Source organism: Marmota monax, unplaced genomic scaffold (genome assembly GCF_021218885.2).
Source record: "Marmota monax isolate L192 unplaced genomic scaffold, Marmota_monax_Labrador192_F-V1.1 WCK01_AAM20220418_F8-fsc00077, whole genome shotgun sequence".
In the NCBI taxonomy this organism is placed as follows: domain Eukaryota; kingdom Metazoa; phylum Chordata; class Mammalia; order Rodentia; family Sciuridae; genus Marmota; species Marmota monax.
Genome location: NW_026694610.1, coordinates 4,654,276 through 4,679,724, shown reverse-complemented (window position 1 = coordinate 4,679,724; position 25,449 = coordinate 4,654,276). Strand labels below are relative to the sequence as shown.

Below are 25,449 nucleotides of genomic sequence, written 5' to 3'. Positions count from 1 at the left end.
CCGGAACGGTCCTTGACTAGTCTTCAGAAAAGCAGAGGATCCGAAGAGCGCATGTGCGTGGTGCACTTGGCGACTCTCAAGCTTCTAGCTCTGGGAGGGACGGAAGTACTATTTAGAGTTTTCAGGTCATTTTACAGCCGCGCCTTGATTTCCTAGAATTGCTCTGTCACTCAACAAGCTTTTCCATTGGTGCAAACAAGAGAGGGCCCGCCTCCCCTCGTTGTCAATTGGCTGTCCGTTCTGCCGGCAGGCTGAGGGCGGGGTTTGGGCGCCTTCAGATTGCATCAGCTGGTGCTTTCAGGGCCACGAGGTGCCAACGCTGGAGACCCCAAGGTCCCGGTCCACGTCTGCCCCGCCTGCTTTCTCCTCCAGACCGTCGCTTTCGGGTTCTGTTGCCTCCTCGTAGTTCTTTGATGTCTGAGGAGGCCAGGGGCCCTTCAGGGAAGATGGGCAGCGAAGAGAAGCCGGTGAGTTGTCTGAAAGGGGCGGGGAGGCCGGGCTGGGGTTTTCGGTGTCCTTGCTGCCCGGTGGGCCTGGGACGCCTAGCAGGAAGCGGCCGTCGAGCCGGCGGGGGGCGTTAGAACCCACGAGCGAGGTCGAGTAACTTCAGCAGGAATCGTCCATACTTAAAGCAGGGTGGGACCGTGCAGTACACCTCCAGGGCCATCCTCATTCTTGCGGATGAGAAAACAAGAATTTGAGGGAGTGATTTATTCAGAGCCACACATCGAATTAGCAGCCCAGATTTAGAATCTAGGACTCAGGACTCCCAGATTTGCGTTTTCCCCCAGCTTTAGGCGGGAAGAACATTGCACAACCTTTCTATGACCCCTTGAAGGTAAGGGGCGCTAGTTTAGGGAGGGAAAGCTGAGTCCCCGAAATTTGATCCAACTTGTCCACGTTTGGTTGATGGTTTAAAGAAAATGATGGAAACCGGATGATTCCATCTAACAAACTTGCCAGGACTTGCACCGTTCCTTTTGCCAGGGCTGATCACTTTACCTTTAAGCCCCGTTCCGCTTCAGTGTCATCCACTTCTTAGGAACATCTCCCAACTCACTTTCACACTGTCAGGTCATATTTTTATGATCATCAAGCAGGGCAATGCAGGTTATAAGATGAATTGGGCCAAATCCTTCTTTTGAAGGCCTCAAACAGCCTGTTGTGTAAACAGGAAAACAGTCAATAGTGCGGTGCAGTCAGTCCACCGTATGGGATTTCTGAGGAAGCACTTAACTTGGTTTGGCAAACTCTCTTGGTTTTGAGTGTGGAATAAAGTGTTCATCCGGTAAATCAGGGAGTGTTTCCAGGAAAAGGTGAAGATGGACAGAGGATGAATTGTGACTGCAGGATAGCTTGTAAGAGAAAAACCAAGAAAGAGGTACAGAAGAATATTTGTATCCTCCATACAAAGTATTTCCTGTGGGTTGCATTTGTAAAAACCACTCAGGCGTGTGGGTAGAAGGTGCACTGGAAAGAGGTGAGGCTGTTTGAAGGAGGGTGTTGCACTAGCCCAGGTGAGAAGTGGTAAGGTCTAGTAAGAGAGCTTCCACTCCACTCTGACAGGACAAATCACTTAAAAGTCACAATTTTCTGTGTTGTTCCTTCAGGGAATGAAAAGGGAGAAAACGCATATGTGCATATTCTAGACTATGTAAATTTAAGATGATAAATTGTCTATACAAAATGTTTTCAATCTGTTTATTTTTTCACTTAAAAATGGCATCTTTATTGTTTATTGACTTGTTTACTGTTTTTGTTTAATAATATGTGGTCAGCAGCTTTCCATATCCATGAACATCCCCCATACCATTCTTAATTATAAGTGATATATGACTAACAAATATAATTTTTCCCCTCACTGTACCACTGAACTGCACTCCAACCCCCTTCTAAACAATTATTACACAAGAGCTAATATTTATTGAGTACTAACTATGGTCCTGGCACTGTGTTACAGTGTGTTACCTGTGTTATCTCCTTTAGCCCTCGTAACAACTCCATGACCTGGGTTCTTTTTTTGTCCCAATCATGCAAATGAGGATACAGGAATAGAAACAGTAAATAATTTTCTCAAAAATAATATGTAGCCATTTCTTGTAAGCCTCCTTCTCATTATCTTCTTGGAAATGAGTCTTGGATAGATACTTCACCAAATTATTGAAATTCCACATACTTGTCTTAGCTGTCAGTCTCTGGGATTGAATTTACTTAAACAACACACTTTGTATACTTTTCTTTCAAGGCCTAAACATAGCTGAGGAAGGTAATTCTGTAGCTTCCTTTATTGCCAAGTTCTCTGTTCTGATTTTGGGGTTGAAATTCATTACCTTTTCTGTTTTAAACCTGCAAATACATCTGCAATTAGTTAACTAATTACATCAATTCTGTGGTATAGTGAAAACATATGGGGAGTCCTACAAATCTTTGTTACTACTACTTCATTTGATTAGATAGATTTAAATTATGTTATTTATCTATTGAATGTGAATGGACCTTAAAAGGACTGGGGCTGTAGCTCAGTGGCAGAGTACTTGCCTACTGTGTGTGAGGGTTTGATCCTGAGCACCACATAAAAATAAACAAGTAAAATAAAGGCATGCTGTCCAACTACAAAAAAAAAAAAAAAAAAAAACTTAAAATAAACAAAGTATATTAAATCCATATCCCTGGAGTGGGGGAAGTTTTAGCTGAACATAAAATTAGGAGATATTTTTTAAAAATTCAGATTTTTTTCTAAATTGAATAAGCAATGTGTTATGTAATATTAACTGAAATGTCATAGTTGATAAGTGGACAAATAAACAGTAGAGACTTGGAGTGTAGCTCAGAGGTGAAGCCCATTGCAAGAACCTGGGTTTAATCCCCAGCACCAAAAAAGAAAAAAGTGAGAGAAAAATCCAGAACAAACAAAACCCAGGAATATTATATAGTAATAACAAGGAGCAAAGTAGTAATACAGGTTCCAACATTATAATCTTAAAATGATTATGTTAATTGAAAGAAGCCAGTCACAAAAGATCCCATATTGTATAATTCCAATTATATAAAGTACCCAGAAGAGGAAAATCCACAGAGATTAAAAAAAAAAAAAAAATGGGGACTGGACATAAACCTCAATGGAGATAGAGTATATAAGGCTTTGAGTTTGATTTCCTGCACTGCAAAAGCAACAACAAAAAATCCTTTATAAATAGTAGTTGCCAAGAGTTAGGGGAAACAAGGAGTGACTACTACTGAGTACAGTGGGGTTTTTTGTTTGTTTGTTTTGTTGTTGTTTGTTTAGGAAGAAGTCATGAAAATGCTCTAAAATTGATTGTGGTGATAGTTGCACAACTGTGAATCTAGTAAAAACTGTTGAACTGTATACTTTATATGAGTGAATTGTATGGCATATGAATTATATCTCAATAACACTGTTAAAAAATCAAAAGCACAAATACATAAAAAAATAAAATTCTTCCTTCTCATCTCCCTTACAGGACTTTCTGATTTCACTTACTTCTAATTGAAGTTCACATTCCTCCTGGTAACTTTTTGACTCCTGGTCTGTCTTAACTTGAATTATGTCTGAAAGCAGTCCTTCTGCTTTAGTCGCCCTGGTTTAGTCATTTTTCTTTCTCTCATTTTTAATTTTAGCATTTTGACAAGCCTTTGTGCATACTTAGAACACATCGCTTCCATTCTCACAATCCAACCTATTGAAATTCTTCCCTCCTTTACAGCACCAGTGCCTACGGTGGTCCTAGCTTGTTAGACATCTAATCATAGTGCCGCTGCTATGGTCTTTTCTCTTCTGGGAGTTTCTCACACATGGATGGTGTAGTTTCTCAGGAGAGACTAAGTTTGCACCTGGTAGGGACTGGGTCTTATTTTTGCTTTTTCCACTGTGTAACAAAATAATATGAGCCTAAACATTAATACTTGAGGAAAGGATAAATATATAGCATATTCAGTCCCCACACCCCCCATCAATGCTTACTAAATAAAACTATTTAATGCAGGTCCGAAAAACCTGAATGAGAGTCATCGGAATAGTTAAAATAAATGAAATTTGAAAAATTGTGCATTAAGTAACTCCTCTCTACCCTTTTTTAAGACTTCCTTATTTTAAGTTGTTAACTTTTCTTTACCAGTAGTGAAATTTTTGAATCTTTCAGAATCAGGTTTCCTTTTTTTAAGCAGATGATAAAGTAACATTCTCAAAACTTCTGGGGACATCATAAGGGAAATGTGTCAAATTAGATTAAAATATAAAACCTTTTTTTTTGTTGTTGTTGTTAGGTAGATGCTGTTGAAGAGAAGCGAAAAGAAGGAGGCAAGAAGAAGAACAAAGAAGGATCTGGAGATGGAGGTCGAGCAGAGGTAAAAGTTGTCAAAGGCTCTGCTATCAAAGGTTGGCAAGTAGCGAACACTTTCCCAGGCTTATCTTGTATGTAAGAATTCGAATAGTTTATGTGTCATTATAAAAAGACCCTTCATTGGAAAGAAGAATTAGGAAAAATTAGTCTGAGAGGAGAAAAAGATTTGCAATTATTTATTATTGCAAAAGGAAAACATTGATTGTAAGATGATCTCATTCTGGGGTTATGAGAGAGAGAGAGAGAGAGAGAGAGCACAAAAGTTGGAGAGAATGAGGTTATGGTAGTTTGCCAGATTGGATGCTGGCTTTCTAATCATTTCATTAAATGAGATGTTAAGAGATGGAGACTTAGTATTTGAGTTTTCACTAAATATAACAGAAACCAAAGGAAACCTAATTCCTTGATCTCTTTACTTTTTTCATGTGGACCTACTCCTGAGGCTGTTTGTTTGTTTTGGGGTCTTTTTTGTGGTACTGGGGATTGGATCCAGGGATTCATGCATGCTAGGCCACTGCTCTTCTACTGAGCTACATCTCCCAGATCTTTTTGAAACTTTAATTTGAGATAGGGTCTCTCTAAGTTGCCCAGGCTGGCTTTGGACTTCAAATCCTCCTGCTTCAACCTCCTGAATAGCCAGGATATGAGGTGTGTGTTACCCCTTCTGGCTTTAAGACAGGACAAAATCTTTTTGATTTCTCTCAGATCTAGAGAATGCACTTTCTCTTCCCTGGGCTCAAACTAATTGGCATTTCAAAAGCCACCCCAGAACCTACCTGGTTCCTGTATGTTTTATTTTAGGAGGCAGTTAAGCTTGTCTTTCTACTTTATTTTTGAACTTGAATTGCTATAAACTATGCTTTGCTTTTTGCTTTAGTCATTGCAGCTGTTTTATTGGAGACTTTAGAAAATGACCAAAATATAGAAGCACAAAGGAATAGGATTTTTTAAAGTAGCACAATAAACTGACTTTAAAGAGCTTTTTCTACTTTTATAAGTGATCAAGTGTTGTGTTATTTAGAACCCTGCCTAACCATTTCTTCAGTTAATTGTATACTGAATTTTAAGATTTGCAAGTACATAGTAAAATGAATATTTCCTAATTCTTCTTTATACTTTCAAGTATTTGGACATGCTGTCTTGTCATTGTTTAAGAATTAGCTTAGAAATAGGAAATAAAGAGTACAATTACAGGACATGTATGAATAGAGAATTTTAAGTGGACATGTGTCTTTATGTTTTAAATGGTCTTGGATAAAAATGTACAGTGATATGTCCAAGACCTTGTCTTCTCCTCTGTGCTCCCCTCATTTATGTACTTGTCTTATTTCTCTTCTGAGGGCAACATTCAGGTCTTATTATTCATCTCTGCAGCCCCAGAACCTATCACAGAATATGTCTGCTCAATGAATGTTGAGTAACTTAAGTTTGACATTAAGTTCTTTTGATTAGCAAATGAGTGCCAAGTGTATACAGAGACAGACAGCAGTTAAGAAAGAGGGTCATATGGGTAGGGAGGACCAAGAAATGTGCATTGGATTGAGGGGTTCAGATTATGGTTGTACAATGGGTTCAGATTATGGTTGTACAATGATAGGCTCTGAACTATTAGTTAATTCATTGTTTTCATTGTTTCTTCACTATTAAGAGGTATGAATCCCTGGTATAATTAGATGAAAATCTCCCAAAGAACAACTAAATGACTCAAGAATGGAACTGCAGTAGGAGGGAATTATAAAGATGCTAGGGCTTTGTCTGTTGGAGGAGCACTAGGGATTAATCCCAGGGGTGTTTTACCACTAAGCTACATCTAGGTCCTTTTATTTTGAGCCAGAGTCTTGCTTAGTTGCTGAGGGTCTCACTAAATTACGGAGGCTGCCTTGAACTTAGGATCCTCCTGCCTTAGCCTCCCAAATTGCTGAGATTGTAGATATGGACCACCATGCCTGGCTCATTTCAAAAGACGAAGGTACAAAAAAGATTATTTAATGAGATGTATATTTTATATCTGGGGAAAAATAAAAGTGCTATTTTGCAATGAAACTAATTGTTTAAGAAGTTGAAAATATAAATATTTTTTAATGTTGTGACGGCTCTCTTTTTTTGCTGTGATACTTAGGTAAATGTTATTAGCCTTTGAGATAGACATAATGGATAATGAATAATCATGACCACCAGGAACCGTAATGTCTAAGCTATACAGTAAGTCTGTAGAGCCAGATTGGTTTAAGTCAATCTGTCACAGATGTATTTGCATATAAATAGCATATATTTGAATGTTGTAGCTGATTGATCTAAATACATATGAAGATAGAAAGTAAAATTGAGCCATCTCTTTGCTTTGATATACACCTATTAATCTCCATATAAACATCATTTGAAAATGATAAATTCTGTAGGTGTTAATGGTTTGACTCTTTCATGGCCGCAGATTCACTACTTGAGTGAAGTCTCAGACAATAAAGGAAGTCAAATCTTTGATCATCATGTTTTTCTTTCTTTGCCAAACTTTTTGAAACTTCACTGGCTGTTCTATATACAATATTTTGGTTAATTTTATCAATTATATAGACAGTAGTGTTGTTTTATTTTCTTTAAATATTATAGGATGGAGTGTTGTGTTCTTTTCTTTAAATACTATAGGATGGTCGTAGCTTCTTTGAACTTGATAAATTTTTCCTTAAATGGAATCCCCTAAGTCTAATAAATTTATAGTTGGTTTTGAGTGGACATACAGGCTGACCAACTGTATTGAATGTCCTCTGAACAAGATTGAAACAAAACTGAAAAGCCACTTTGTTTTTATTTCCATTATTGCTTATAGTTATAATTTAAAGATAATTTAGTTAAGACCTTGATAGCTGGGCACAGTGGTGCATGCCTGTGATCCCAGAAACTCCAGAGACTAAGGCAGGAGAATTGCAAGTTTGAGGCCAGCCTGCACAACTTGGCAAGGCCCTAAGCAACTTAGCTTACTAAAATTAAAACAAATAAAAGGGTATGTAGAATCAGTGGAAAAGCACCCTGAGTTCAATTCCAAGTGTCAAAACCAATAAAACCAAAGGCAAAACCAAAAAAAACCTTAAGGGGACATCTTAAAACAATACTGATACAAATAATAATATTTTGAAAAATGGTTAATAGTTGTCAATGTTTGCAGACCAGGTTTATTACGTTATTTATGTTTTTCTATTATTTAGAAGTATAAGTTATAAGAAGAGGACACTTAGTTCCTTCTTTTATTCTTATTTAGGACCAGATCAGAGTAATGCCCAGTAATTGTTGCAATCTGTTTACCATACTGATGAGTAATAATGCGTTTTGTTTTGTCTGATTATTTCATTTGTTGTCTTGCAGTTGAATCCTTGGCCTGAATATATTAACACACGTCTTGAGATGTATAATAAACTAAAAGCAGAGCATGATTCCATTCTAGCAGAAAAGGCAGAAAAAGATAGCAAGCCGATTAAAGTCACTCTACCCGATGGTAAACAGGTCAATGCAGAATCCTGGAAAACTACACCTTATCAAATTGCTTGTGGAATTAGGTAAAAGCTACAGTTCTATAGTTTCTAACCTAACCAAATTTTGTTTTATTATCTCGGCAGGTTAATATTTTTATGTTACTTTTTGGTTTTGATGTTTTTAATTTACCCTAATTGAAAAAAATTTTTTTTAAATCAAAGTGATGTGGAATTTTATAATCAAGATTCAAGGTTAATTTCTGAAGGAGTCTACTTAAATCTTTTCGTATGAAGCTTGTGTTAGTCTTTCTACATTGATCATAAATGTCACAAAGCCAAGTAGACAGTGTATCACCAATTTTGACTTAAATATCTGAGTTTTTAAATTAAAAATGAAGGTAGATCTTCTCACATGTGAAAGATTGGCATTTGAAAAAAGCATACTATATTTATAAATCCAAAGAAGGACCAGACCTTATCTTAAGACTTAGTGGATTAGGAAGAAATTATTTCAAGTAATTGAGAATTGCATGCATACTTTATAATAGATCAATGTGATAGATCATAATCTAATATGGGAATCAATATTTGATCAATTTATCAGAACTTGATTAAGTTGGAAAAGCAACTTAAACCAGGTGTCAGCAAACTGGTCACAGCCTGTTTTTGTACAGCCTGAAATCTAAGAATGTTTGTTCATTTTTAAATGTTCGAAGAAAAATATAAAAAAAAAATCTTAGAAAAAAATATGCAACAGAAATTTTGTATGCCTTTTATAGAAAAAGTTTGCCAGCCTGCCTTAAGATTTACATATTTTAAATGTATAAGACCAATGTTTTTCAGGATAGCAAGTGCTAGTTCTTAATCGTAACGTACTAGAGAAGCAGTCCTGATTGCAGAATTCTTCTAGCTTTCTATGTAGTTGTTTCATCCACAACTGACTTGACAATACTTTTTTTTCATGACTTTCCAACTCTCAATCCTCTCATTGTATTATTTATTCATATTATATTTATATATTTTTAAGTTTATTGATAATAATTATGTATTGAATTGAACCATGTGAAATTGTTGTATGAATTATCAAAAATGGGCATCAATTTCATATTGAAATTTCATAGCATTAAGCCTAAGACATAAAGTAAAAAGCATTTAAACAGGTCTGGAAACCAACTCACCTGATTCTATGTAGGCCCATTATGCAACTGGTGAGTAGAAGCACTTATGCCTGCCTGCCTATGAGCCATTAGCCTTCACTGGGCCGTGGACATTGCTTAGTACATTTTACAGAGTAAATGGGAGTGTTCAGTTAATTTGACAAGTACTACTACTGTACTCCAAAGGAAGTTGTGATATCAAGTATGCTTCTGTGTGAACTCATAAAGAATTAGATGAACCATTAAAATATCAGGTTGCTCTTTGGTTTTAGAGATAATTTTGGAGCTCCAATTGGTGTAGAGATTCCTTCTGTCACACATTGAGATTGTAACTGTGTATTAAAATTTGGGCTGGTCTTAGTCTTGAATTTTTTCTTGTACATTCAACAATGTTGTCCTCTAGATTGCATTGTGATTTATTAAGTGATCAACTGGAAAATATTATTGCTAGAACTGTAAAATTCAAAGTTGAATTACCTTAAACAATGATGGGCTTTAGCAGCTCTGGAGTTAAGTGTGATTTGCAGAGAAATTTTTATAAAATTTCAATAACTTTGTTGTTCTGTGAAAAACTATAGCATGAATATGAATTACTTACAGATTTAGATGATTAGTGGTGAATATGACAGGACTTGTTTCATATGCTTAAAAGTATTTCTTTGAAATTCTCTTTTGTTCTTTCATTGAAAAACTGAAATGATCCAGTATGGTTCATGTGTAATCTCCATTTTCTGAGTGACTATTATTTTCATCTCAGGATAACATTTGAACTATAAAATGATGGTCATTTTCTTCCCAAATAATATAGAAAATATTTATCACCTTTTTATCAGTTAGTTCTATAATCTTTTGGAAACTGTTTTACGCCATTAGAAGAAAGTATGCTTCTCACTGCCAAATCCATGTTAGACTTTGTGAAATGCTTTTACTTAACTCATTTTATTGGCCCCATCTGATCTTAGCAAGAAAGAAAACATTGGATATAATCTATAGGAAAGCCAATGGGAGCATTGAAACTGAAATAGGAATTTCATGGTTTATTTTGTCATTGTTTTCTCCTGAACCCTATGTGGGGTAGTTGTGTATATTAGGTTATAACCTTTAAACAGAGCAAGGAGAGAAGCATCAACACAGGGAGCCCAACTACTTTAATGCCTGGAGGTGATAAATTTATTTGAGAGTAAGGGTATAAAGGATGCTAACTTTTCCTTTGAATGTTGCTGTTTGTCTGCTTTTGTGGAGATGCATTGATTATGATGGACTGTCATTTTGCTAACTGTGTGTTCCCCTTTGTAATTGGGCAGACCTTACTCAACTCTGCTGTGGTCATGCAGCTTTCTGAAACTCTTCAGTTACATCTTCACCTGGATCTGTACCCATTCCCTCATCTAGATAGCCATCTCCTCCTTTTCTAAGTGTCCAGACTTTTTGATCCTTCAGCCCCTTGCTGCTTTAGTCTCAGAGCCTTTCCAGAGTAGTCTGACCATGTTGTTTTATCCTCCCCATAAATCCTATGGCTTTTACACCTGGTATAATGGGAAATTTCATCATTTGATGATAGTTTTATGTTCTGTACTGTGTAGTGAGTATCTGACATTTTAAACTGTAATATACGAAGTTTTATTAAACAGTTTTTTATTTTACCTCCGTATTTGTTATAAATGCTGATATCACCTTATGTGTTTGTAGAATTTATTCTGAGGTTAGCATTGCCTCTTAAAGAAATGATCTAGTACACAATTTAAGCAGAAAAGTTTCTTAGTGCCTTTATTTTTTCCTTTGGAATCTAAGTTTCTTGGCTTTGTAGAAAATTTACTTGTGGAAAAGTTAAACCACTGGAAATTATTATTCTTATAAGAAGCATTAAGTGTTAAATAATGGTGTTTTGGAGCTTCAGGGTCTTCCAGTTATATTATATTCTTGGGTATATTTTTGAAATTTGTTGCTTTTCCCGTATATTTCAGAAGATACAAAAATGTATAGAGTATTAATATTAATACAAATAAATTTAGTGTTTATTTTTCTCTTCTTAAATGTTGTGTGAGAAGGAATTATATTTCAGATTCTTGTGTTTTTATGTATATTTTTTCAAGTCAAGGCCTGGCTGACAACACTGTTATTGCTAAAGTGAACAAAGTTGTTTGGGACCTAGACCGCCCACTGGAGGGAGATTGTACTTTGGAGCTTCTCAAATTTGAGGATGAGGAAGCACAAGCAGTAAGTTTATATTTCAGTGTTCATTGAATTTAAGGTGAAGATATGACCATATGCCATTAAAAGGGAAATAAAGCATTTTATTTTATTGACTTATCTGTGTAGGTCAGTGGTTTTCAGGTATATCCTGGAGCCTACAGATTGTTTGTGAGACTTTTAAAATATCATTTTGGTACTTTAATCATAAATCCTGAAAACAATACTCATCCAAATGACTATCTTAAAACCACATATTGCCATTTGGTTTGAGTGTCTACATGTTAGTCCTTATGTTTTATCATTGGTTGTAGAATCAAGTTGTACCACCTTGTTTTGGGCCAGTGGTATCAACAGAAGTAATGCTTTTCAAAGTAGTCCCTCACAATCCACTGTGATATCTGTGGTGATTTCTCCTTTTGCATCTCTAATTTTATTTAATTGGGTCTTCTCTCGTTTTGATATTTGGTTAAGGGCTTATAAATCCGATTTCTTTTTAAAGAACCAACTCTTTGCTTCATTGATCCTTTGTGGGGTTTTTTTTTTCCTTAAGTTTATTAATTGTGGCTCAGAGCTTAATTATTATCCTTCTTTCTACTGGTTTTGGAATTGGTTTGTTCTTTTTCAAGGTCTCTTTTTCAAGAGACTCTGCAGAGAATTTATGTCATTTCATTTCTGATCTCAAAATGTTGAAAGAATGGGCCTTGAGATACATTGTTAGGTTGTTTATTTGAGGTATTTCTGATTAGCTATAAACTTTCTTCTAAAAACTGCCTCCCAGAGATTCTGGTATGTTTTATCACTATTCTCATTTGAATTTAAGAACTTTTTAATTTCCCACTTGATTGTCTTCTGTCACCCATTCATCATTCAAAAGTGTATTGTTCAATCTCTACATGTCTATATAGTTTCTGAAGGGTTTTATTGTGTTAACTTCTAATTTCATTCTATTAAGATCTGATAAGACACAAGGAATTATATCATTTTTTTTTAATTTGTTCAGAGTTGTTTTGTGGCCTGCTGACAGATGTAATTATTAAGTGATGTTCTATAGCCAGCTAAAGGCCATATTATAGCATCTGGGACGTGAGGCTATGGGCAGAGTGACTCAAAAGAACCTGGGCCATTAAACTCAATCAGATAGTCTGCACTGTGAGTGGCAATTTGCTTTAGGAAACAAACTTCATCCTATTTAATGGTGCTAAATTGAATTTGTTTTAAAACAACTAAACCACAGGTTTTCTTCAGTACAAATACAGTATCATAATTAGAAGCCTTTTAATTTTGGCTGTGGATAGAATCACACTGTACTTTGTAGATATTTAAATTTGTTTTTATGTTTCAGGATATTTTATAGTAAACTGTATCTGTCTCTTTCTATGTATTAACAATATTAATTTGCAACTTGTATTCAAGATTGAAGCCATCTTATTTTTCATTAAACTTCAGGTATATTGGCATTCAAGTGCTCACATCATGGGTGAGGCCATGGAAAGAGTCTATGGTGGATGTTTATGTTATGGTCCACCAATAGAGAATGGGTTCTATTATGACATGTACCTCGAAGAGGGGTAAGTTATGTCACTGAATAAAGAAAACTAAAATCGGAATGATTGTGGGTCTATACGTTATTTTTAAAGCGTTTCCAGTGAAGGGGAAAGAAGGATATAAAGCCCATTGCTCCATAGTCATCATGTATTCCTATTGGCAATCCCTGAATATTGCAATTTATTTGAATAGATTCTTTAATAAGATCTGTTCTAGACTAATGGAGGTAGGGTCCTAAAGTACGTTAGTAAGTAAGATAAAACTGGTCTTCTGGTCTCCTTTAAGCCTGGTGATAGAGGTAGGGGAAGAGGTCACTAAGGGAAAAGATCTTCATGTTGATCCAGGTATAAGCCACTGAAAATATAAAAGTGATTTATGAAAAATGCTTATTTTAAAATTCTAATATATGATTCAAGGGTCTAATTTGTTATGTTAAAATGCTTAAAGTATTCCTAAGAAACACTTTTCTAATGGTGTGAATACAATGGAATGTAGAAAGATTATATTCTCTTTTTCAGGGGTGTATCCAGCAATGATTTCTCTTCTTTGGAGACTTTGTGTAAGAAAATCATTAAAGAAAAACAAGCTTTTGAAAGATTGGAAGTTAAAAAGGAAACCTTATTGGAAATGTTTAAGGTAAATGGAACTGTAACATGGGGCCTCCACTTTTATTTCACTCACAGATATCGCTTGAAGTTGTAACACTTGGGCTTAATGCTTCAAGTTGAAGCCATTTTTTGTTCTTTAGAAGAAATGAAAAGTGTTTGTAAAACAAAATATTGGCATATTTATATTCATACATTGCTCTAATAAGATGTACTTTGAGTTCTATTTTAGCTGAAGTATTTAGATGTAAAAATTAAGTTTTGTTTTTTTAATCCTTTTTAAAATTTTTAGTACAACAAGTTCAAGTGCCGGATATTGAATGAAAAAGTAAATACTCCAACTACAACGGTCTATAGGTGAGAATATCAAATATCATGAAAAGCAACTGGTGTATATGTCAGTTTGTTAAAATTGCTTTCATTTTATTGTAGGTGTGGTCCCTTGATAGATCTCTGCCGGGGTCCTCATGTCAGACACACTGGCAAAATTAAGGCTTTAAAAATACACAAAGTAAGCAATGTAACTTTAAACACTGTGTGGGAATTGGGAATGTATTTGTCTATTATAGATATATGTTTAAACTTTTATCGATTTTTCTACCATTGTTTTCTTGGATACAATGAAGATTATTATTTTTTTTCATGCTACCTACTAACTGGGTGCTAACATCAGTTTTTTAAAAACTCACCATTCATCACTGGAGCCAACATTTTGGAATGGAGGTTTGAGGGATTCACAAGATCATGCAGTTATGGGCCATTGTGGCTCTGAAAGCTTTTGAGACTCACTGAAGGAGTTTGTGTTTTATTCCTTTGTCTAAATTAATAATTGCCAAGTGTTTCTTTTAATGTAACTAATCCTGTCAGTTTTAAATGTACTTTAAAGCATCAGAATAATTGGGTTATTTCAAAACTTTTTTGTTAGTTCATTTCCGTTTTTGCTTAATTATTTTGTGAGAGATGCCTTTGCAGTAAGAGTAATGTTCATGAAATTGTGTTTTGAACAAGTATTCAAGGGTATTTTTCCCCCACTTTTTTTTATTGGTGCATCATAGTTGTACATTATGATGGAATTTGTTGCATATTTATACATGCATACAAAGTAATTTGGCCAGTATCACTTCCAAACACTTCCCCTTCCATCTCTGCCTCCAGAGTGGGCATATTTGAGGGGAGAAGAAAAGCCAACTTTGGGCTACAGAATAAGTCCAGCCTCAAAGCAATGGGAGACATTTACTAGGTGTGTACATTTTATGTCATTTTTCTTGTCAAAAGGATTGCTGTGACTTTGACTCAAAGTGATTATGAGAAATAATATCCAACTCCTAAAATAAATGAGATGTTTATATATTTAAATGTTGTATCATGGTTTATCCTTATTTTCAGAATTCTTCCACATACTGGGAAGGCAAAGCCGATATGGAGACCCTCCAGAGAATTTATGGCATTTCATTCCCTGATCCCAAAATGTTGAAAGAATGGGAGAAGTTCCAAGAGGAGGCTAAAAACCGAGATCATAGAAAAATTGGGAGGGTATGTTAAAGAACAAAGATGTCTCTAGGTTGAGTGTTCTAAAATTTTATTTAAAATTCAGCTGTATTGAGTGCTAGAAATTCCATTTTGAAGACGTGCTTTAGATTTCAGTTACCTGTCATGCCATGTCCTATCGGAATTGTGAATACTTACTGATTGTTCACATTATCTTTCTATGAAAATCCATTTTAATTACCACTTTGAGAACAATGTTGCTGACCTACATTTTTCTGTAAAAAAAAAAAAAATGTATAACACTCTTTCATAGATCTGGGAGAACTAGTCTCACTAATTCATAAAAATATGGAAACCATCCCAGAAAAATTAATCAATTTGTTGCCTGAGGTCACCCATGGATTCTGTAGGTTTTCTTTCTTCTACCCATCATCCCTCTACCTCTGAATTTCCTCTAAACTGCAAGTTAGGTTTCATAAAAACATTTCTCTGTAAATTAGGGCTCATTGCCAGATGTCTTTGGCTATTAGATTATGAAGCTTAAGCTAGAGAGAGCATCTACTGCTGTGCTCCCTTGACTGCTGAAATGAATCCCAGCAGTAGTGGGCTCTCCCCAAAGGCTTTGGGCATTTGGTGGTGGATGAGGGAGGCAAGGAGATGAGAGTGAAAGAGTTAACCAGTTTCATCTATTATCGTCTGTTTGATCGTCACTGCCTTTTTCCCAGTTTAAGAGAAAGAGAAAAATAATGAAAAAACACCCAGACCTTAAAACTTTGAGAAATTGGAAATATAAGAACTGTAAAATTGAGAGCCCTCTTCAGTGTCACTATTGGTTACACATGCCTGAATTGAGGACTATAGCAAGCAGGGAACAGACTTGTGCTAAGTTGTCAATTAAATTATACACCAGAAAAGTTGACTTGTTTATTTAGGATTGGCATTAATTGACATATGGAACATCATGACCGAATTTTGAGCTGAGGAACATTGACTATGTCAAAGTTGTGTACATATATAAACAATCTTGCTTTTCTTTTACTCAGGATCAAGAACTATATTTCTTCCATGAGCTCAGCCCTGGAAGTTGCTTTTTCCTGCCCAAGGGAGCTTACATTTATAATACACTTGTGGAGTTCATCAGGGTAAATCACATTTGTTTTTGTATTCTGAAGATTTAGAACGTGAAATGATTTTGTTAAATAAGGTCTGCTGAAAGTAAAGATTTATATTTGGAAAGAAACACATAAAATGATTAAAAATAATGAAAGTTTGGAGGTCTCATCAATTGTTGAAAAATTCTAATACATGATTTTGTTCGTATACATGAGTATGTACACAGAAGCAGGTGAGCTTGAAGTTGTAACTATAGCCATTTACAGAATAGTAATGAATAACCAGGTGTACTTGCCACCCAAATTTAACATTTGCATTGGGTATATCTGTTCCAAATTTTTTGTTCAAGATGTTAAAAAAACTACAAATATAGCTAAGTAAGCAAACAAAAAATAACCCTCTTTGAGACCCCTTTTTGATCCATTTCCCTCATTTTTTAGAAGAAGCTATTATTTTGGAGTTGGCGTGGATTTGTTTTGTCTGTTATTTATATATATATATATATATATATATATATATATATATCCCAAATATGTGTGCCTTTGAATTATTTGTTTCTAATTTATATACATAGTTGTCATTGTGTATCAGTCTGCAATATATCTACCTCATTAATATGCTTATTCCTTTATTAATTCACACTGATGTGAATTCTGATTTTTCCATCTTACTAACAATGCTAAAGTAGCATTGTTTACATAAGCATCCTTATGTACCTGTGTGAAAGTTTTCTCTTTGGTATATGCCTACAGGTGGAATTCTGGGTCATGGCATATGTGTTTCTTGAACTTTATTAAAGAGAGTATAAAATTGCTGTTTAAAATTTTACTCCTTCCAGAAAGGTGAGCTTTGATTTGCCTACATGTGTGTTCTGTTTATTCTCTAACAGAGTGAATATAGGAAAAGAGGATTCCAGGAGGTAGTCACTCCAAACATCTACAATAGCCGACTCTGGATGACCTCAGGCCACTGGCAGCACTACAGTGAGAACATGTTCTCCTTTGAGGTGGAGAAGGAGCAATTTGCTCTTAAACCCATGAACTGCCCAGGACACTGGTATTCAGCAGCTTAAGATTTTCATGTGCTCCAATTAGTCCTATGTTGTTTTACCTTCTTTGAAAGAATTTTTGTTAAAAACATTATGTAATAAGAATAATATTTCAGTACAACATTTTTGTTGTATTATCTATGCAGTTAGATTCTCAGATATGTTGACACTCAGGAATAATACTGGTGTTAATAGCAGCTAACAAGGCAGAATATGAACCAAGGAGACTGAATGTGCGCTGTAGCAAATACTCCAAGTTTCCCTTCTTTCTTGCCTTTGTTGCCCCTTTCCCTTGCTTTCATGTTCTATCAAAACCTACTGCTAATGAATTAATGTCCTTGGAAAACTTCTCTTGCCCTAAGGCTGCTCCACTTTCTGTTCATGAAAGACAAATGAAGAACAAATATTGGGAAGACTTGTGAGAACTGTGGATACAGGTAGCTTAGTGTCCACAGCTCGTGGTAGGCAGGGCTCATAGTACAGGAGGCAGGAGAGGAAATGAGAAAGGAAACTCCATAAAGAAGTTGGTGTTTTTGTCAGCTTTTTCACCACAGTGACCAAAATGACCCGAAAAGAACAGTTTTAGAGGAGGAAAAGTTTATTTGGGGCTTACAGTTTCAGAGGTCTTTGTCCAAAAATGGCTGACTTCATTTCTTAGGGCCTGAGGTAAGACAGAACATCATAATGGAAGAGTAAGACAGAGGAAATTAGCTCAAGACACAGCACCAGAAAACAGATAGACTTCTCTCTCCAGGCACAAAATATGTGCCCCAAAGCATGTTACCCCCTCCCCCATTGACCCAGTCATACCTGTCTACAGTTACTTCTCAGTTAATCCCTATCAGGGGATTAGTGCGCTGATTAAGTTAACTCCTAACCCAATCATTTCACCTCTGAAATTTCTTACATTGTATCACATAGGAGCTTTGGGGGGATGCCTCATATCTAAGCTATAACACTGGGTTAAACATGTCAGGGAGCCAATGAGATATACTTAAGTTTTTCCAGATTCTTCACCTTCTAACAAGGAAACTGAGGCACTTTGGTACCTGACAAGAACAAGTTTAACTTTAGTTTCAGTGTTTCAAATGGTTTATATCTATGTATTTTTTTTTAAGAGAGAGAGAATTTTAATATTTATTTTTCAGTTATTGGTGGGCACAACATCTTTGTTTGTATGTGGTGCTGAGGATCGAACCCCAGCCGCACGCATGCCAGGCGAGCGCGCTACCGCTTGAGCCACATCCCCAGCCCTCTATTTTTTTTTTAATATGTATTTTTTAATATGAGCCTTAAGGGCAGTTCTCATATTAACTAATGGAAATATTGAGCTCGTGTACTTTAATCCAGGCTTATGGGAATACACGTTTCATTTTCTCAGCAGTGGATAGTTGTATTTTAGTTCATGCTATTTTATTGATTCAAGTGCTTTTATTGCTGTGTGAAACATTATTTGAGAAATGTTGCTTATATGAACAATTAGAAACAAGCTTTTTTTCTTCTCTTGTTTTTATAGTACTAGGGATTAAGCGCAGGGATGTGCATGCTAAGCAAGAATTCCACCACTACATACATCCTGTTTTGAAACAGGATCACACTAAATTGTCCAGGCAAACTGCAAACTTTCGTTCTGCCTCAGCCTCTTGAGTAGCTGAGATTGCAGGAACATGCCACTATGCCCAGCTAGATCAGTGACTTTTTGACAGCACCTCATGTAATTAAATATATTAGAGAAGCAGTTTTATTCACATGGAATAAACAATCAATTTTACTTTCTTCTTTAGCCTCATGTTTGATCATCGTCCAAGATCCTGGCGAGAGCTGCCTCTGCGGGTAGCTGATTTTGGGGTACTTCATAGGAACGAGCTATCAGGAGCACTCACAGGACTCACCCGGGTACGAAGATTCCAACAGGATGATGCACACATATTCTGTGCCATGGAGCAGGTAGGCAACCTTCTGGGATAAAAATACTTTGAAAGAAGTGTCAGGAAAGCAAAGGAAAATAACTACTATTTTCTTTCTTCTCTCTCTCTCTCTCTCTTTTTTTTTTTTTGTTAATTTGAAGATTGAGGATGAAATAAAAGGTTGTTTGGATTTTCTGCGTACAGTATATAATGTATTTGGATTTTCTTTTAAATTGAACCTTTCTACTCGCCCAGAAAAATTCCTTGGAGATATTGAAGTTTGGAATCAAGCTGAGAAGGTCGGTGGTGTTTTTTAAGTGTGCTCGCATACCATTTGGCTGAAATTGGCTTGTTCTATACTGAAAGAAAGCCTTTATAAATGGATAAAAGAAAAGGAAATTAGAAATGGTTCCTCTATTTGAGTAAGCCTTTTTTTCTGTATGATTTTAAAGTATTTTAGAGTTGCTTGAATGTTTATTTTCAGTTATTAAGCTGAATGCTTTAAAAGGAGGTATGAGTGTATATTGAGGTGTACAAACTTATAAAACAGGGAATTTTATTTCCAGTCTCAGATTAGAAGAAGGAAAGTGTCAGATGAACAAAAATGCAAATCATTTTGCTTTATCCTCAGCAACTTGAAAACAGCCTGAATGAATTTGGTGAAAAGTGGGAGTTAAATCCTGGTGATGGAGCTTTCTATGGTCCAAAGGTAAGTACCAGAGTTTATTAGAATAATGTAGTTTTCTTTTCTGAAAGAAGACAGTTTGCTGTTAAGTAGTTTGAATAAAAAGAAAAAGGAAAATCAGCACTAATCCAGAGATTGAGCTCAGCTTTAATATCTGTACCATCTAAATAATAACCTAGTTTTTGCTTTGCAGATTGACATACAGATAAAAGATGCAATTGGTCGCTACCACCAGTGTGCAACAATTCAGCTAGATTTTCAGTTGCCCATCAGATTTAATCTTACTTTTGTAAGGTAAGTTTCTAGTATCTGCTCTGAATAGTCTTCTCCAGGGACCTACAAGGAGAAGTATATATAAAAAAGCAAAATAAATTCTTTTTCTTTATAGCCATGATGGTGATGACAAAAAAAGGCCAGTGATTATTCATCGAGCCATCTTGGGGTCAGTGGAAAGAATGATTGCTATCCTCACTGAAAACTATGGGGGCAAATGGTAATTTTTGTCTGTTTTCTTTTGTTTTTGCTAATTAATGTGAATTGCCTAGAAATAATCTACTTTTCAGTATAGGTATGAAATGGGAAGGGAGAATGATTTGTTTGATCATTTGTAGTATAATGACAAGTGTTCACTAAAAGTAAGAAATTATAATCATAACTCAAACTTTTTATCATGAAGAATATTTGTTAGGTCTGGAGGTATAGTAGCTCGGTGGAAAATCTCCAGTTCAAATCCCACCATAAAAAAACAACAACAACAACAAAAACCTTGTTATTAGTATTTATTTTTCAGAACTTGATATGTTTAAATGTTTCTAATTAGCAGTTATTCAGTAAAAAGCACACATAGGGATTAGGGATAGAGCTCAGTGGTAGAAAACTTGTCTCATGCTCAAGGACTGGGTTTGATTCACTGGCACTTGGAGGAAGAAAAGGAGCAGTGGTAGCATACAGAATTTGGTCTTAATTGTTTTTTGAGTAATGTAACTTTGTTTGGGATTTATATGGTTTTACTTTTTTGCCTGAGTAAACAGAGGCTTTTGGCTTACCTTATTCAGCTTTGTAGATCAGAGTAAGCATGTGTTTTTAACATCTTTTAGAAACCAAACAGTTTTTAATTAAAAATTATTATGCATGCTAAATGGAACAATGTGTTATGACTCCTTACTATGAGGGATTATTTTCATTGGCAAGATATGAGCACTTGACCTACATTTTATTTTATCTGGCCCACAGTGCAGTTGGAAGTAGTACAGAGTTATCAGACACCCATTTATAGGACCTGCAGAATTAGATGTCTTGATTTAAAACTTTTGTATGATGTTATAAATTGGTTTAATCTTATATATTGCTGTCATTTCAGTATAAATTAAATTTGATTAGTTCAGACATTAAGAGGAATTTTTCATACTTGTCAATGATGTAAGATAATTTCTTTTCACTTATATTTCATAAAATATGGGTAACATTTCTCCATATGACATCTAGAGAATTAAGGGGTATTCAGCCAATTTCTCTGTCAAACCTTTAGTGGATTGGGAAGAGCCTAATGGGTAGGATTTAATGCCTCTTCTAGCCTTTTACCTGATATAAGAAGATGGCTGAAATGGAAGAATGATGGAGAAAACATGGGCCTATTTTGCAGCTGCGGGAGGATTTGATACCTGAAGTGTTCTGATGGGAGAATTGCAGATAGTTGGGTTTTGTTTTTCTTTGTTTTTTAGTGTGTATATGGGGAGAATATGTATAAATTTAAATAATACCGAAATGACTAATGCATAGGAATAAAAGAATTTATAGCATCTTACAAAAATTGTAAATCAGTACAACTAATATATACTGTATATATATGTGTGTGTATTACTATACTGTGTATTATTATATATGTGTGTGAATGTACACATATATAGTAATATACATATTTTATAAAATATATATTATATATATGAATATGTGTGTGTGCGTGTGTGTGTGTTTGTGTGTATATATAAAAAACTGCTGGGGATGGAACCCAGGGATGCTATATCATTGAGCTACATTCCCAGCCCTTTTAATTTTTTTATTTTGAGACAGGATCTTGCTAAGTTTGCTGAGGCTGGCCTCAAATTGTGACCTTCTGTCTCAGTCTGCCAATTCTCTAGGATTTATAGGCATGCACCTCACTCCCAACAGCACGAAATCATCTTTTAGCCAAGTGCCATTATCACTCCTTCTTATCAGTTATATTATGAATCCTGCAAAAGAATCTTAAATAAACTAGGGTGCTATCTATATCCCCCATGGAAAATAAGTAGTAAGATAATCTGAACAATTAATCTCTCTACAGTTATTTTAACATTTTGTTAACCCCCCTCACAGCCAGTATATGGTGCTTTGTTTTGTGATGTATTAAAGTGTGCGGCCCACTCCCTATCAGTTTTCTTTGTTATCTGCTTAACAATGCAAGTCACAGTTACAGCTTTTCCTTATTGAGTGTTCATTTTCTTTTCTCAAGTCTCCTCCCCTTAGTCTTTAGTAAAAAACTTAAAAAAGAAAAAGCCAAGTTTTTAAAGTTTTGAAAGTAGACCTTTCATATTTCAAGAAGACATACTAAAGAGTAGACTATTAGAAATATGCCATCCTTGTATAGTGAAATGTGCTGAAATCCATATTAAATATTTTTATTTTCTTCTTCTTCTTCAAGGCCTTTCTGGCTATCTCCTCGCCAGGTAATGGTAGTTCCAGTGGGGCCAACATGTGATGAATATGCTCAACAGGTAATCCTTAAGTATGACTTCTCTTTAAATTTGTTAAGCTTTTCAGATCTCATAAGCCGTGTACTTTTTTTTTTAAGTTGGTGCATTATAGTTCTTTATAATAGTGGGATTCATTATTCCATATTTTTATGTGCACATAGTTTTATCAACCTTATTCAGTACCCAGTACCTTCCTTTCCCTGCCTTCTTTCTTCTCCATGATCCTCTTGCTCTAATCTCCTGATCTCCCTTCTATCACTATTATTATTGTTATTATTATTATTTTAATAATGCATTATGATTTTATGGTATTTATGTGGGATATTGTAATTCTGTGTGTGTGTGTGTGTGTGTGTGTGTAGGATTCATTGTGGCATTTTCTGCATGGACATAGCATAATTTGGTAGGTTTTGTTCCACAGTACTTCCTCATGCCCTCCCCTCCTCTTCCCTCTTGATCCCCTTCCTTGACTCTATTGGTCTCCCTTCTATTTTCATAATATCCCTTTTTTAATTTCTTTTTTCGTATAAGCCATAACATTCTTGGTAAATCAAGATATGAGTACAGTTTCTGTTACTTAAGGAAGATGTTGCTATTTTCCACTGTGATAAACTGAATATGTTATATCATCTCTGAATATGTTATATCATCATGAAGCTTTTCTCAGCTTCATGATCAGAAGACATTCAAGTGTTTTATGTACACTTGTGTATTTCAGTGTTTAATATTTAAAAACAAAAGTGAAATCAAGTACCTTAGCATATATAAGTTCAAAAGCAAAATACAGTTATACAGTTTAAGCTGTGTTTTGACTCAAAAAGTAATTATTTTCATTTTAATGCAAATTTTAATTATTTGAAAGTTCTTTTCAGCTTAGTGTCATTTGATGAATATGCCCCCAGTATCAAATGTATAAACAGCCATTTGTACTTCACTTAAAGATTAGAACAATCTGTTTTGCTATAGTAATAATTTCATACTAAAGAATTTCAAATGATTAACAGTTGATCAGTGAACAATACTATAACATCAAAGTCATCCTGATTCTAGATTTTCAAAATAAATTGCATTCAATTTTTTTAAAATACTTTTTTAGTCGTAGATGGACATAATACCTTTATTTGTTTATCTTTATGTAGTGCTGAGGAGGGAACCCAGTGCCTCACCTGTGCTAGGCAAGTGCTCTACCACTGAGCCACAACCCCAGCTCTCACATATTATTTTCAAGAAATTAGTAAAGTTACCAGTTGACACAAACCATTCAGGCAAACTGTTTTTACCCCTACACATGGTATTTTTATATGGAGGCTGTTAAATAATTTATTGCCCAGAAACTACATTAGAATCTTGACATATATTTTATGAAAGGATTTCTTTCCCTTTGTAATGTACCTTTCATGAAATTTGATTGTCTTCTGATGTTTAAGGATTTTCTAAAACATCTCAAGAACAAAATGATTTTTTAAAATGTACACCCAAGTCGTGGTAGTATGTACTTCATTATACCTATTAGCATCCTTTTTATTTTTAATGCTTTCATGACTATCTATATCTTATGTTAAATAAATTCACTTAAAGGTCCAAATAAAAAATTTCTAATTTTAGATCTGATGCAATCTGTGTTCGTTTAACAGGTACGACAACAATTCCATGATGCTATGTTCATGGCAGACATTGATCTGGATCCAGGCTGTACCTTGAATAAGAAGATCAGAAATGCACAATTAGCACAGTATAACTTCATCCTAGGTAAGAAAGAGAATTTGCCAAACCTTTAGGAAAACCTACACAAATCTTGAGACTTAGACTTAAATGAATTGTGGTTAAACATATTTAGTTCCTTCCAGTCTTTTTTTCTTGTGGTCCTGGGGATTGAACTCACAGCTTTGTGCATGCTGGTCTCCTACTTCTGACAAATAATTCAGTACCTTCAATTGGTAACAAAGGGAAATTTTGGTATGGGGAGAAAAAGGTTTGTCTAAAATTTCTTCTCCTTCATGTCATGCTGCTTTTATCTGGTATTTTTAAGTTGACTGACTGGATTAAGGGATTCCAGTCAGTGTAGAAGTTACATGTACTGCAAATTTATTAAGTCAGTTGCCCAGCTATATACATGGTTACCTGTATGTTTTGATACGAAGTTTCAGTGTGGCTTTTGGGTGCTTGGATCATTTCTGTTCATACATTCAAATTTAATCCTTCCAAAGTCTCATGAATCTTTGTTTCTTCTCTTTTAGTTGTTGGTGAAAAAGAGAAAACCAGTGGCACTGTTAATATCCGTACAAGAGACAATAAGGTCCACGGTGAACGTACTGTTTCTGAAACCATTGAACGGCTGCAGCAACTCAAGCAATCTCGCAGCAAACAGGCAGAAGAAGAATTTTAACATAGAACTTTGTCCACACTGGCTAAGTGGAAATGGAGTCCATCTGGAACACATTAATTCACACTTAGTCTTGGTAGCTCAGCAGAGTCTGCCTAGATGATTGCAGGATCAACCTTTTTTGACCTAGATAGGTTTTTGACAATGAGTATTTGATAGAGTTAATTAAGAGACCCATTAAATTATTTTTATTCATTAAATATCTGAGCAATGGTAGAACATGAAGAATCCTTTAGTATAACATGGGAAGATTTTTTGTAAATTTAATACATTGGAAATTTTTTTGGGGATTCAATTAAGATAAAAGAAAGCCTAGGATTGGATTATGATGTAAAAATAAAAATTATTAACAAACTTCAAGATGGCTCGTCTTTCACGTACATACACATACACCTGAAACGATTTGTATAATTCAGGCCAGGTGCAGTGGCATACATCTGTAATCTCAGCAGCTCAGGTGGCTGAGGCAGGAAAATCAAAAGTTCAAAGCCAGCCTCAGCAACTTACTAAGATCTTATCTCTAAATAAAATATTTTTAAAAGGCCTGGAGATGTAGCTCAGTGGTTGAGCACCCCTAGGTTCAATCTCCGGTACCAAAAAAAAAAAAAAAAAAGATCTTTTGTGTGGAATTCAGTATTTATTTTGAAAATTCTATAACAAATATGATGCAGAGTGGGTAGAGGAGGCAAATTTACAGTATATGCTTTTTTCAAATGGTTGTGAGTTAGGTGCTACCTTCTTATATGTACAGTAAATATCTTGTTTTGG

General features: G+C 35.2%; 1 protein-coding gene across 3 annotated transcripts; it reads left to right on the top strand.

Moving 5' to 3' along the window:
- Nucleotides 1-260: 260 nt before the first annotated feature.
- Tars1 (threonyl-tRNA synthetase 1) lies at nucleotides 261-25,041 on the top strand. Of its 3 annotated transcripts, XM_046422291.2 has the most exons (19): nucleotides 261-467; nucleotides 4,285-4,365; nucleotides 7,719-7,909; nucleotides 11,076-11,199; nucleotides 12,622-12,743; nucleotides 13,239-13,356; nucleotides 13,618-13,682; nucleotides 13,758-13,836; nucleotides 14,712-14,858; nucleotides 15,857-15,955; nucleotides 16,816-16,982; nucleotides 18,759-18,921; nucleotides 19,043-19,180; nucleotides 19,513-19,590; nucleotides 19,760-19,860; nucleotides 19,955-20,059; nucleotides 22,247-22,319; nucleotides 23,933-24,047; nucleotides 24,536-25,041. In XM_046422291.2, the coding sequence occupies exons 1-19, from the start codon at nucleotides 414-416 to the stop codon at nucleotides 24,682-24,684; spliced, it is 2,169 nt and encodes a 722-aa protein (XP_046278247.1). In that variant the 5' UTR covers nucleotides 261-413; the 3' UTR covers nucleotides 24,685-25,041. The 3 variants fall into 3 exon arrangements, with proteins under 3 accessions (XP_046278247.1, XP_046278249.1, XP_046278248.1); XM_046422293.2 differs by lacking the exon at nucleotides 261-467 and having other exon boundaries at nucleotides 4,310-4,396; XM_046422292.2 differs by lacking the exons at nucleotides 261-467; nucleotides 4,285-4,365 and adding an exon at nucleotides 5,508-6,563.
- Nucleotides 25,042-25,449: the final 408 nt, after the last annotated feature.